Source organism: Maniola hyperantus, chromosome 8, assembly GCF_902806685.2.
Source record: "Maniola hyperantus chromosome 8, iAphHyp1.2, whole genome shotgun sequence".
Classification (NCBI taxonomy): Eukaryota; Metazoa; Arthropoda; class Insecta; order Lepidoptera; family Nymphalidae; genus Maniola; species Maniola hyperantus.
Window position 1 is genome coordinate 11,966,424 of NC_048543.1, and position 14,924 is coordinate 11,981,347.

At 36.6% G+C, this 14,924-nt stretch overlaps 1 protein-coding gene across 1 annotated transcript in view; it reads right to left on the reverse strand.

Moving 5' to 3' along the window:
- Positions 1-14,924, reverse strand: part of LOC117984410 (ATP-binding cassette sub-family G member 1-like) — a 64,972-nt gene that overhangs the window by 19,134 nt on the left and 30,914 nt on the right. Inside the window, exons 2-3 of the mRNA XM_034971032.2 lie at positions 1,411-1,528; positions 683-872 (exon numbers count right to left, since the gene is read on the reverse strand). Coding sequence (XP_034826923.1) covers positions 683-872; positions 1,411-1,528 — 308 coding nt within the window. The remainder of the gene's footprint in view (positions 1-682; positions 873-1,410; positions 1,529-14,924) is intronic.

A 14,924-nucleotide genomic window follows, 5' to 3' on the forward strand; every position in this document is an offset into this window, starting at 1 on the left:
TGTCACAATTAACCGCGTTTGTTTGTCATAAGAAATCAAAAAAATTGTGCTAATATTAGCTACCTACTGCAAATTATTGTAAGTACCTACCTATGTCATAATATATTATGTGATTTTACAGAAATGTATTATTTATTAAGTACTGCTTAGATTTCCATCGATGTTCCATGATTTATGGTAGTTTGGCCATACTTCTGCCTGGAGAACAATATAATGTATTGCTTGAACGAATGTATCTCTAATGATTGTATGAGAATTGTTGAGTTAGAAACGATATTCTGGAACATAAAACTTTACGTGGTTGTAATTTTATATGTGTGGGTCTTTGAATGAACCTACTGTATATTTTTGAACATAATGGACAAAGAACTGCTTAACACTATGCCCTCCCGCAGTTGATTGAAGAAGCTAGTAAAGTATAGTCCGTGCCAATTAAATAGTCGCTCTTGAACATAACCGCAAAACGCGTCGCAATAGAATTTTTAAAGCGTCAGTAGGGCGCGCGATGCGAGGGAACGGAACACACCAGTCCGCACCCCGCGTTCGCCATTTGCATTAGTGTGAGTGCTACGTCCGTACACAGAACACGAACGCGTGGAACAATGCCTGCGCAAGCTTGCACTCGCAACCGCAGGTCAGACGCGACTATTTAACTGCCGGGAACTATAATTTAAACACTCACAATAAGTTCTTTCTCCGGTCTCCCTAACTCCTTCCCCAGTTTGAGATCAGCGGCGATCATCATGGACTCCTTGACGGTAAGCCTGGGCTGCAGCAGGTCATCCTGCATGATGTAACTGCTCAGCTTCTTGAACACTCTCATGTCGCGCGCATGCCCGTTCACTGTGATGCGGCCGTTCACGCCGATTGAACTGTCAAAAGATAAATTTAATGAATGAAAGATACGATTACCTAGACTCAAAGTCTTGTGGTTGTAATGATCTGTGATGCGAAAATTCATTAATTCAACAACAAACAGATACAGTGCGATAAGATTATATAGGCGCGTGGCGAAAATCGGAACTAACGTTGCTGTCAAGGGTCCCTTTTGTTCTTGTTTGAATATTCTAAGCCTTTGTTCTCCAACAGCGCCCCCCCGTCACCTGTCAATGTCATTCAAGTTCCAAGAGAACCTTGTCGCACTGTATGTGTAATATAAAATAAACATGTAAATATAAGTTATATGTTTTAAAATTTAAAATAATTTAGGTAGATACTTTGAACTAAGTACCTAAACAGATAGTTTTTCTACAGAGTTAAAAGAAAATTCTTTAACTTGAACAGCAAACAGATAGATTTAACAAGAAAAAGATAAAATAAAAGATAAACAGAAAGACTAATTATATTGATGAAAGAAGGTTGAACATGAAACAACAAGCAGTAAAAATGTAATAAATTAAATAAACATACGTGTATCCTGCAAGAATGTTTAGCAGCGTAGATTTCCCAGCGCCAGAAGGTCCCAGGATGCAGGTCAGCTCCCCGGAGCGGAACTCGCCGGAAACATTGTGAAGTATCCGACGCTCTCCTGTAAACAACAACAAATGGCTAGTTAGAGATATCTACTTCTATCGGCTGAGTTTTTTCTGGGCTCTTCTCAGACCTAAGCGCGTTTGGAACCCTCGTAAGCTACGAGGTAGTTAACGTAATTATTTATCACCATTATACCCATGTGTTTTTTATTATTGTAATTGTAACTTCACTACGTGTCTTTTCCCTTGATTTATTATTGTAATAAAATACTATTGTATTTAAGTAAAAAGTAAGTGTGTAAAAAAATACTAAATGAATTTTTTTTGTATCAATGTTGTGTTTACTTGTAAATGGCCGCTACATTTACTAAGTAACATTTTTTGCATAAGTATTATTTTTAATGTATTAATTAGAACTCGGGAACTCGCCCGACACATTGTGAAGTATCCGACGCTCTCCTGTAAACAACAAATGGCTAGTCAGAGATATCTACTTATACTGGCTGAGTTTTTTCTGGGCTCTTCACAGACCTGGGCGCGTTTGGAACCCTCGTAGCTTTAGTTTTAAGTTTACGTAACTAATTATCACCATTATATTATTTCAAGTAATATAAGCTTTTTTTATCATATTTATAGTGTAATGAAGCTAAGAAGTTGATAGTAAAAATTTTAAAGGAAAAGTTTATTTTATTCTTTTTAGGTAATTTAAATAAAAGCTTGTTTTAAAAAAAGTTTTTATTTTTAATTTATTCTTAATGCTGTAACCGCTATGGATTACAACATGATAAAGAAAAAAATGAATTGTTTACGGCTAATAGTTTTCTAATTAATTAACCATTGTTGTTATTAGTTACGCACTTATAATTCCTACTTGGTTGCGCAAATAATAATTCATAATACTCGCCGTGGGCAAAGTAGGTAGGTACCTGTTGACGTTAAGTAGTAGATACTATTAGGTTCGTAGATATAAGATATTACAGTAATTAGGTTTTACTTACTTTAAAATAAAGCTATAAAAATGTTGCCTAAACAAAGCTACAATTTCTCCATTACAATTACATAAAAATGCCATTAAATTTAGCTTTTACATCTTTAATTAAGGAGAGAGGTCCTAAAATATTTGAATTAAAATTTGAGAACATAGTTAAGGAGCTAGTGGTATTTTCGGTTTATGATTAGCTCGTCGTGGAAGTGATAGGTGTAGGTGATATCAACAATTTCTATGTTAATATAACCATATGCACAAGATAGATCGTTCCAAAGATTTGTTTAAATGTGTCTTGGTGATAGTAACAGAGTGAACTGTATTGTTTAGTATTCTATCTGGCTACTGGAAATAATATGGAAAGGGTCACGCGGTTCCTTACAATTTTTAAAAAAATAAATGTTTATCTTTAAAAAAAATATTATTTAATCTTATCTTTTTAAAATTATTTAAATCATAAAATATATGTGAGCAAAACGAGCGATTTAATTAATTCTTTAATTTTATAGAAAATGCGCCTTCGTCCGCGTGGACTACACAAATTTCAAATCCCTATTTTACCTCAGGGGTTGATTTTTCAAAAATCCTTTCTTATCGGATGTCTCCGTCATAATAGCTATCTGCATGCCAAATTTCAGCCCGATCCGTCCAGTAGTGAGCTGTGCGTTGATAGATCAGTCAGTCAGTCAGTCAGTCAGTCAGTCAGTCAGTCAGTCAGTCAGTCAGTCAGCTTTTCCTTTCATAATATATTTAGATAAATAAGATAAAGATAATATTATATCAAAAAATCAAAAAAAGCTATTATTTTTTTAGCACCGAAGCTGCGCCTCCGAGATTGTGCGTCTGGAGCACGTCTGGAGCGACCACTCCTGCTTATGCTTTATTTGGAAGGCCAGCTCTACGATAGGCCCTGCACATAAAGCCGAGCAGAGCCTCAATAGCTCAACGGGTAAAGGAGTGGACTGAAAACCGAAAGGTCGACGGTTCAAACCCCGCCCGATGCACTATTGTCGTACCTACTCCTAGCACAAGCTGGATGCTTAGTTGGATAGGAAAGGGGAATATTAGTCATTTAACATGGCTAATATTCTTATTAAAAAAAGCATAAACATTTGAGACGGTTGTGCTTGTTTACATTGAAACAGTCGGCCAACCACCAACCACGTGATTTTTCTTGATAAGTGACAGGTAAGATCTATACGATTTTGAACTTTGTCTCTATCTTTTTAATTATCTCGTTGATAATACGTTGCTAGCAAAGTTTAACGTTGTTGCCCTCTACAAATACGTCATGATTGCGCTATAAATTTTTTTTACAAAAAAAATAAAAACCGACTTCGTTACACAAACACTAAAAATTGAAAAATAATTTAATTTATTACCGAATATATTATGTATACAAGAGTTAATATAGTTCCATAATAATACTTTTTGGTGCCGGTGCCAATTAGCTTTAGCTGCGCGAATCGTCTAGACTTCATATTTTTATGGGACTCCACCATGGCACCTCATTGGCACCGACCCCAAAAAATATTATTATGGAACTATATTAACTCTTGTATACATAATATATTCGGTAATAAATTAAATTATTTTTCAATTTTTAGTGTTTGTGTAACGAAGTCGGTTTTTATTTTTTTTGTAAAAAAATTTTATTTCACAATTTTTAGTGGCCTCATGGAATTATGCTATGACTGGTTAAAAGTCTACTGTTTACTAAGCTATTACACTGATCGCGAGCAATTTACTCTTATCCGTTGAGGAGTTCCAGTATCTATCTTCGAAGATGTTCATCAGATCTTCACCAAATTGAAATGGGACCAACTTTGAAGTATACCCTTTCAAACAAAAAAAGAATTTTCAAAATCGGTCTAGGCGTTTTCGAGTAATCGGGGAACATACATAAAAAATAAAAAAATAAAATAAAAAAGATTCCGACGAATTGAGAACCTCCTCCTTTTTTTGAAGTCGGTTAATGAAGTCGGTTAAAAAGCGTACCTAACGACTATATGGTCAACGTGAACATGAAATAGCGTAGTTTTTGGGGTTCCGTACCTCAAAAGGAAAAACGGAACCCTTATAGGATCACTTTGTTGTCTGTCTGTCTGTCTGTCGGTCGGTCTGTCAAGAAACCTACAGGGTACTTCCCGTTGACCTAGAATCATGACATTTGGCAGGTAGGTAGGTCTTGTAGCAGACATTCGGGGAAAAATCTGAAAACCGTGAATTTGTGGTTACATCACACAAAAAAAAAATTAAATTGTGGTTATAATATATATTTAATAATAATATATTTATTTATTTGAAAAACTCAGTACATTAATCAACTCTCTGGAATCCTGACCCCTAAACTAGGAAATCCCGTGTCTTAGGGGCCAGTGCCTTCCCAAACATAAGATATGAATAGTTAATAATTAATAGCTAGGTATTACAACTATTTAAAAAAAAAAAAAAAAACACAAGTTTAAAGCGTGAAACAAACTATGGGACTATTATGAACTAATAATTAGTATTTTCAGTTTCGAAGTAAGATAACTATATCAAGTGGGGTATCATAATATGAAAGGTATTCACCTGTGCATTCTAAAACACATTTTTATTTATTTTTATTCATCTCAGTCTTTGAATTACTTATCGTGTAAAATGCCGAAAAAATACGGCTGCAGTACGGAACCCTCGTTGCGCGAGCCTGTCTCGCACTTGGTCGGTTTTTTATTTACAAAATAGGCTTGCGCTTGACGACAATCATGCCTTATGGAAAGGAATAATGAGGTCTAGGTTGGAGCGCGTTTGCCTAGAGGATGGCTATTCACTCTTGCCTGTAAGGTAGGTACTTAGTCCGCACGCTGCCGTCAGTTGTTACACTTTAAAAAAATTGCCACCAATTCCCTACCTAAGCTAACAAAAGGTAGGTAAGAGTATCAAGCGTTTTATTGAAATACATCAAAATAAGTGTTTATTTATACAAAAGAGTAAAATGTTTACGATCCATTCAGTCCCGGGTAGCCTCTGGTCAGTATCAATTTAGAACAAATTGAGGCATTAAATTTTATTTTTATAGTCTTTTTGTTTGATGACTGGGGCAGGGGGCTGTATTGATTTTATACTACGTCCGATTTTTATTTGCGTAATCCAATTTTATTACGCAATGGCTAAACATATTTTTATGCTATGATATTTAAGTAGGTACAATATTCCATTATTTTCGTCCAAATCTCCAAAGTCGGTCACCCATTCGTTTAGCGATTTGAGTCATCGTTGCTATAACCAACTAAGAAACGATTTCCATAAACTCCACCCAAGCGAAGCCGGGGTGGGTCAGTTAGTCCATTCTGTAATAGTGTGTTATAACTTATGAAAAACCAGTCAAGTGCGAGTCAGACTCGCGCACCGAGGGTTCCGTAGGTACTACAGTCGTAATTTTGCGACATGAATTATATCTAAATATATAAAATGAAAAGGTGACTGACTGACTGACTGACTGATACCTATATCAACGCACAGCTCAAACTACTGGATGGATCGGGCTGAAATTTGGCACGCAGATAGCTATTATGATGTAGACATCCGTTAAGAAAGGATTTTTGAAAATTCAATCCCTAAGGGTTACTCCCTTAGAGATTGAATTATTAAAAAATAGGGGTTTGTGTAGTCCACGCGGACGAAGTCACGGGAATAAACTAGTTATTTATAATACTTTTGAATGAGTCAAAACACAACCTGACAGTTGATAATTACCTACCTATTCATTTATATTAATTAATCATATTACAATAATTTTATATTACGGGTGTGAACTGTAATTACTGCTTATAAATACCGAGATCATCTCTAAACGTGTTTGCATTTACAAATAATAAACTACCTACATGTAATAATCGGTATGAATTGTTTACTGTCTATATATAGGAAGTTTGAAGTCACAGCATGAACAAAACAGTACAGGTACCATATTAAATAGGTACCTAGGCATTTGCTCTTTTAAAGTCAAAAGTTCTCTATAATTCTCTTGAACATGACGTGTAAAAAGAAGTGCGTAATGTGTTTAAAATTTTGAGGGTTTTAGCGCGCAGTAGTGGGGAAGGGTTTTTAATAAAATTCGCAAGTGGTTTGTCATTATAACACGATGAGTAGGATATGAGGTAGGTAGCTACCATGATGTAAATCATCATCATGATCAACTTTCTCACTAGCACGGGTCGTCTCTCAGAGTGAGAAGGGTTTGAGCCATAGTCTACCACACTGGCCATGTGCGGAATTGTAGAATTCACACACCTTTGAGAACATTATGGAGAACTCTCGGACATGCAGGTTTCCTCACGATGTTTTCCTTCACCGTTAAAGCGAATGATATTTAATTACTTAAACGCATATAACTCCGAAAAGTTAGAGGTGCGTGCCCGGGATCGAACCCCCGACCTCCGATTAGAAGGCGGACGTCCTAACCACTAGGCTATTACAGCTTACTAACTTAAAGACTTTAATTATCATAAAAGAAAAAGTTACTCACATGAGAACTTAATTTTAACAATGAAATTATTTACAATAGTCGCCATTTAATTATGTACTCATTCAATGAATTGGTCGAAGTGATTCGTAATATTATATATAATATCTGTCCCGGCTTTACTCACGTGTTAAGTCGACGTTAGCCCGACTAGTTTAGGTTTCTATAGGTATGAGTTTACTGTTATTTCTAGGCTACATAGGTTTAAAGCGCTATTCTATCTGATTAACAATGCTCATAAATACCTTAACAATAACAATGGGGCAAAGCGCTGTATTACCTAATAAAGTCATTTCTTCTATAAAGTTATGTCTTCTATAAAGTTATTCTAATAGGGTAAAATCTCAGAGCCCCCAGACCTACGTCATTTTATTAAAGATAAGATTTTGAGAATACAATCAGTACCCTTATTATAAATGGGAAAGTGTGTTTGTTTGTTGGTTTGTCCTTCAATCACGTCGCAACGGTGCAACGGATTGACGTGATTTTTTGCATGGGTATAGATCACCTGGAGAGAGACATAGGCTACTTTTTATCCCGGAAAATCAAAGAGTTCCCACGGGATTTTTAAAAAAACTTAATTCCACGCGGACGAAGTCGCGGGCATCAGCTAGTAGTGTAATATGAATAAGTAAGAATGCATGCGTATTTCCTAGCGTGAAAGCGGAGCCCATTTACTAGTAGCAGGTAAGAAAATGTACCTAATATAAACTAATAGATGATGCCCGCGACTTCGTCCGCGTCGATTTAGGTTTGTTGAATCCCGTAGGAACTCTTTGATTTCCGGGTCAAAAGTAGCCTATGTCCTTCCCCGGGATGCAAACTATCTCTGTACCAAATTTCATCGAAATCGGTTAAACGGATGGGCCGTGTAAGGTAACAGACAGACAGACACATACTTTCGCTACTTACTATGGATACGTTATTGGTTATAGTAAGAGTGAAGCCACACGATGCGTTGTCCATCATCATCATCATCATCATTCACAGTCACTCAAATCACACTCAAAACCACACCATCCACCGGAATCGCATCGTATGGCCTCAGTCAAATAGCTGGCTTTTATAAATGTTTTGCAAAATATTATTGACCTAGGTTATTGACAGACACTTTTCGTGGCTTCTATATGTATTAGGTAATATGCAATCATTATGCCAAAAAAATACATTCGTTATCTAATTGATACTGGGACCTATTTTATTTTAAGATCTTTTTTAAACAACCTGCTAGGTGATTCGCTAACTCAGTGTCTAGCACAGAATGATAGCCGCCGAGGTTGGTTGGTTCTACATTGCTGCTTCACTGGGTGATAGTAAAATATTTCTTCGTAGAAAACCTTTAACGGATTATAAAAAAAGATTCCGACGAATTGAGAACCTCCTCCTTTTTTTGAAGTCGGTTAAAAATGAGCTCTGTGGCTATCGTTCAGTGTTAGACACTGAGTTAGAGAATCACCCCACATATACCTGCCGGAAGGGCCATACATGTCCCTAGACACGATCGAAATTCCACTGTGAGTATAGGCTAACCCGAAAGGGTTGCTATGGGGTTTGTAAAAAAACCTAAATCCACCTGGAGGAAGTCATCGACTAAAGCTAGCAATGCATAAATTACAAATCTAGTTAGGCACACGCCATTACCTCAAATCTGTGCCAATACGTGCCGGCACATTCCGAGCTATGGCAATAGACTTGCGATTCCAGGAAATATACTGCATGCATTACCCGCCGTGTCTCCGAAGACACATTGCCGACCCATACCAACTCCATCTATCTCCTTTTATCTCCTTTTCTTTTGACTTCTAACTGTTTTTCGAACAAAGGAATATTTTAGGGTACTTACTCATCACTTTAGTTGCAGTCTTGCATAGATAATTTTATTATTGTGAGTTGTGATTATAAGTCACGTTTGCCGTATTAGGATGTCGGAGTGGGCAGAGCACAAATTTCCCCCAATTGCGGTGATCTTTGGTAAAGAGTATCCCGCCTTAATATTATAAAGGCGAAAGTTTGTATGTGTGTGTGTGTGTTTGTGTATGTATGTTTGTTACTCCTTTACGCAAAAACTACTGGACGGATTTGGCTGAAATTTGGAACGGCGATACATTATACCCTGGATTAAGACATAGGCTACTTTTTATCACGGAAAATCAAAGAGTTCCCGCGGTATTTTGAAAAATGTAAATCCACGCGGACGAAGTCGCGGGCATCCGCTAGTATACAACTAAAATCAACGTGTGGGATATGATCCCATGATTTTAGTCTTCAGTCAGTCAGTTTAGTAGTTAGTTTTTTAAGCTGTGTTCTCCGCCCATCGCAACTATAGGTTCGCAACTTGTTAGGTTTTCAACGGATCTCCTCATTTCTTAATTGATCACGTGGAAATACGTTAAACCAGCACTGATAATCGTATTTCGTCAAACCTCAGAGGAAGGATCACTCCATTGCCTGCTGGAGTAACTGAGCTTTTTTATTAGACTCATGGCTTTTTGCCACATTTGGAGCCACGAACAAACTGATTAATTAAACTTGAACAAAATGAACCAGGCATTAGCGAAGGCCTCTTATTTGGCGGTTGGAGCATCCACCTCTAACTTTTCGAAATTACGTGTATTTTGAGTAATTAAATATCACTTGCTTTAATAGTGAAGGTAAACAGCGTCAAGTGAAGGAAAACATACAGTTTTCCTATCTGTATGCTTGAGAATTCTTCACAATGTTTACAAAGGTGTGTGAAGTCTGCTTATCCGCACTTGGCCAGCATGACAGACTATGACATAAACCCATCTCATTAGAGAAGATCCGTGTTCAATAGTGATACGGTGATGGGCTGACGGTGAACAGGGCATTAATAGATATTTCGCGTACACACCGGAAATCAATATGGATATGGTAATCATAGGGGTGAGACGAGAAATGATCGCAACGTCGAAGAATGGAAATAAGTGTAATTTGTTGTGCCCAGTCCGCGGAACACAATTTCCTGCCTCGGCTATTTGTAATATCGGCTCGGCGAGCTCAGCGTGCCAATTCCGTCGTGAGTCGTGGCAAAATTCGTAAAACATGCCAACTGGTCTGTGAATCGGGATGCTCGGTTCATTTACTTTGTGTTTCATATTATAACGAAGTGAGCTATGTCTAATCTGTTCTACTTATCTAAAAAGTAGTAAATTATTCTGGCGATTCAAAAGAACTTGTATAAAAAAAATTATTCTATTCTTTTCTCCTTCCAAAAGCATTTTTCAAAAATAATACCTTTGAAATTACTTTCCTTCTTTCTTAAATCAGTAAAGTAATTCTTATGTGATCCTAGTTTCTAAATTAAGAGAAGTTTCCTGTCGTTGCTTCTTATTTTCTCCTTCCAAAACTTTTTCATTTCAAAAAGGAGAACTTTTCCTTTTCTGATTTCGGTAGGAATTTCGCCGTTTTCCGAATCGATAGGTAATAAATCATTAAAGAAAAAGTTTTCCCTTTTGGAAAGAAAGGCTTTTGGAAGGCGAACATCAGAAGGAAATTTTCAGTGTATTTATTGCATTAAGCTGATCCGCACGGGCTTTGCTCAGACGAATTTCCTTTCTTAGTGGTACACTATAGAGTAAGCGAACATGAAATTCTAAAGTTTTCAGATCCAGTGATATGGGTCAGTTTCTGGTGTAATCGTTACATATTATATTGTAACTTCGCGTTAATTTAGGTTTTTTAAATTCCCGTGGAAACTCTTTCATTTTACGGTGTAGCAAGCACTTAGTTTATGCCACACTCTAGGTCTTTAACTACACTATAATAACTTTGCAAAAATTCTCGTCGATCCGTTACTTGGTTGAGGCGGCGCTGCGGCGCAGCGCGCGGGCCTGATGGACACATTTTCCCATTACTAATAATATGGGCAGGCAGTAGTGATATGACCGCGTTTTACAAGTCTACATACCTATCGTATAATATATATATATGCATAGGCATATACATATCTATATATTTCTGGGATCGTAACTACACATAAATATAGCCATAAATTTTATATTCCTGCATCGAAGTTATTCCTTTACCCAAATGAAAGTTCGGCCCCGATTCTCTAGTCTCTCTCTAAACTAAATTTAGAGTATCTGCATCCTTTTCTTTTTACTAATGCTAAAAAAGGAACGGAACATGACTTTCACATTTAAAGACTCTAAATTTTAGTGCACAAATTTAAACAGTAGGTTCGCGAGTGTGTGCTAAAATCACGGGTTTTACCATCTAAAAATTAAATTTAGAAATGTCAAACTGCTTCTGTCCTTTTCATATTACAATAGTAAGAAGAGGGTGCGAATACTCTAAAATTAGGTTGTGCTTAGAATCGTTGCCATGACTAAATAACTAGAATTTTATATACTTTTTGTAGCTAACAATATAGGTAATTACGTGAAAACTGTTCTGATCAAGACTCAAGAGTTCATTAGAATATTTTAAGACCATTAGTTTTTATCGCAAAATTAATAACCGTGAACATACAGTAGGTATTACGTAGCACATTACAAAGTCATAAAAGATTGAAATAAACTGAACACGCTACCTAGGAAGCTGTATATTGGACATGACACCCCAAACACCGAATATGACACCCAACCCAATACCCAACGGATCACGCCACCTAGGAAGCTGTACCCCAATCACCGAATATGACACCCAACCTAACGGATATGACACCCTATCCACCGGGTTTGACACATAATACCATCGATGATAGATACCAGTCCACTAAATTCAAGTGTATCAAGGTCGATGCTGAACACGCGGCCTTAGCCTATTCCATTGTACGGGAAAGGGCTGAAAGAAGTCCAGGTAGCCAAGCTACCTGTAAGGAAACGTCCGGACAAAGAGGCTAGGCCTGAACTCGGCCCTGAGGCCCGTGTTGGTTCATTGGTTTGTCCTTTAATCACGCCGCAACGAAGAAACAGATTTGTTTTAGTTCGCAAACGGACGTCATTTTTGCATGGATGATAGTTAAAGACCTAAACAGTGACAGCTACTTCTTATTCCGACCGAAGAGCTGACCAATACATTTATCCATACTAATATTATAAATGTGAAAGTGTGTCTGTCTGTCTGTCTGTCTGCTAGCCTTTCACAGTCCATCCGTTCAACCGATTTTGACGAAATTTGGTACAGATATAGCTTGCATCCCGGGGAAGGACATATGCTACTTTTTATCTACTAGATTTTTATAAACCTAAATCCACATAAATAAGTCGCGGGCATCATCTAGTCAAAAATAAATAAGTAAACGATTTATTTATTTAAGACCAGGCATTATTTGCGAGTAGACAACATTACGCTATTATTAAGCTACATACAATTACTATGTCAATTTTAGGCACAATCGAACATTGGGCGTTTTGGGCTGAACGTGTCGATTGAGCTTACGTGTTAATGACAGTGTTTATAGTGTAAGAGATGGCTATAAGAAATTAGTATTAATAAATGATTTTTAATTTATTAAACTAAGTATTAATTTAGTACCTACTTAAATAAGACTTATTATATCTTTACGGCTAAAAAGTGAAAATTAGTTTCCTGCTAGAAACATACGGATTTGAAAACAGAGTGATTTATTATATTTTATTTAAAAATATTTAATTAACACGTCCTACGGAAAACAACACGAGATAAAGCAATCTCTAACCTTTGGTGAAATGATTTACTTGACCAGTGATATTAAAGTATCCCGTCTGGTAACATAATATAGGGGCTGTTTTCGGAATTGATATCAAATCCAAAGCTTGATATTTCGTTTGCTGATTAAAATTTATACATATAGGACATAGGTAGAATATAATTAAGTAAGATATTCGATTAACCTGTATCTCAATTTTACTTTGATTTTGAAAGATAACATTATGCTTCAGTTACTATGAAAGTTTCATATGTTTTGATATAGTACCTAGTTATTGCTTAGGTGCTGAATACACAAGCAAATAAATAAACAAACTTTTATATAACAGTTCAAAAAGGAAGGAGGGTGTGTGCAATTTCGTTCGACAGAGGAAAATACTAGATCAAGTCAAGGCTTATAAAGGTATGTAGCGCAAAAAATAACCAATTTAAAGTATGTACTAAATTGTAGAAAACGTATACAAAACTAAATCTAAGTCGAAGTTCGCATGGTAATGTACATCATATATTTTTTGTAATTTTATCATTCTCTTATTTTAGAAGCTACAGGGGGGGGGGGGGGGCACATTTTACCACTTTGGAAGTGTCTCTCGCGCAAACTATTCAGTTAAGACAGACATGACGAATCTATAAGGGTTCCGTTTTTTCCATTCGGCTATGGAACCCTAAAAACCATGCCAATTAGTTCAGTTTAGAGGCTTTCGTAGAACAAAATTAGCGTGAATAATAACATCGTTCAGTCAGGAAGCTGTCTCTCAGACTATAAGACATTTACAGCGGGTCTTATCTAGCGAATTTGTCCCAAGAGCTTGAAGGTTGTTTCGAAGCTAACCAAGAATTACACTAGAACTTGGCAGCCTGTGGTATTGTTCTCAAGAAACTTTTATACCCCCCCACAAGGGACGGTAACGACATGTCTATTAACCCTTTTACTTTAAAGGTACATCCTAGTTAAAAAGTTGCATGAACTTGTGTGACTTTGTAAAGTATACACACTTTAATGGTCCCTCAAGTAATGTAGTTATAATTGGGATCACGCATAAAACAGGAAATCTCCTTTAAAACTGAGTTCATTTCTAGCTTCACACCCTTTTAAGCACCCTTGGCCCAGCTGCCTCAACTTGAGGCAAACTGAGGTGTCTATAAAACAGTTATGCATATTTCCATACTTCTCTCTCTCTCCGGTCGTTCCTTCATTGCTGAAGATCGTGGTCCTGGCAAACTGCCCTCGAATGGCTTATCTGTTTCCATCGGCTTCTGTCGGTGGCCATTTTTACAATGTGATGAAATCCACCATACATACTGAGGCATAAATGCAACAGTGTAGGTATCTGCAGTCTGTCTACCAGCTTTTCACGGCACATTCGTTTCACTAATTTTGGCGTAATTTGGTAGGTACAGAGATAGCTTCCATCCCAGGGACAAACTTAGGCAACTTTTTTGTCCCGGATATACTGAGTTTACTAATAATAATATTATAAATGCGATCGAAATGTGTCTGTCTGTCTATCTGTCTGTCAGCTTTTTAAGACCCATCCGTTTATTATTGATAGAGTTAGCTTGCACCTCGGAAAGGACATGGGCAACCTACTCTTTATGCCAAAAAAACAGATATCCCGACGTATTGTAAGACGTGGGCATCAACCAGTTTATTATTGAATAAAAGTTTGACTCAAAGGTTTACGAACAAAGTTGGAATTTCATTTAAATAATTTAAAATTCATTGACAGTCACGGAAATCACGCACAGTTATAACTAATTGTTCTTTCCTCCTAATTGACCTAATTTTGAAGCTTGAACTTTCTCAGTTGCTTTCCCATTGAACTAAATTATGCACACTTGACTCCATGACTTGTTTACAAAATAAGAAAAGGCAGGAACACAATGTATAGGTACTTATTGACAGTTGAAATTGCTTGCACGAAAAGTTTTTGTATTGGGAAACAGTCCCTTAGCGTAGTAAAAAAAAGAAACACCTACTTGCAGAATATCTAAAACAACTGCGTAACACACACGCACACACACACACACACTCACACACATACACTGTTATTTTATGGAAAACATTTAATAGTACTTATGACAATAGAATCGACTTATAAAATGTAATGGAAGTTAAGTAGGTAAAATACAATTCATATTTTACAGCATTTTTATTTTCGAATTTATTTTGTCAAGCAAAAAAATTAAAGTGATTAAAATGTTACGTCAGTTAGGTGCGGGAAATTGTTATTCTGTATACAGTGTTGAATAAATTAAAGTAAATTGCCCCGTTTTTTGTTAGCATTTCAATGGGTTTTCACTTTTC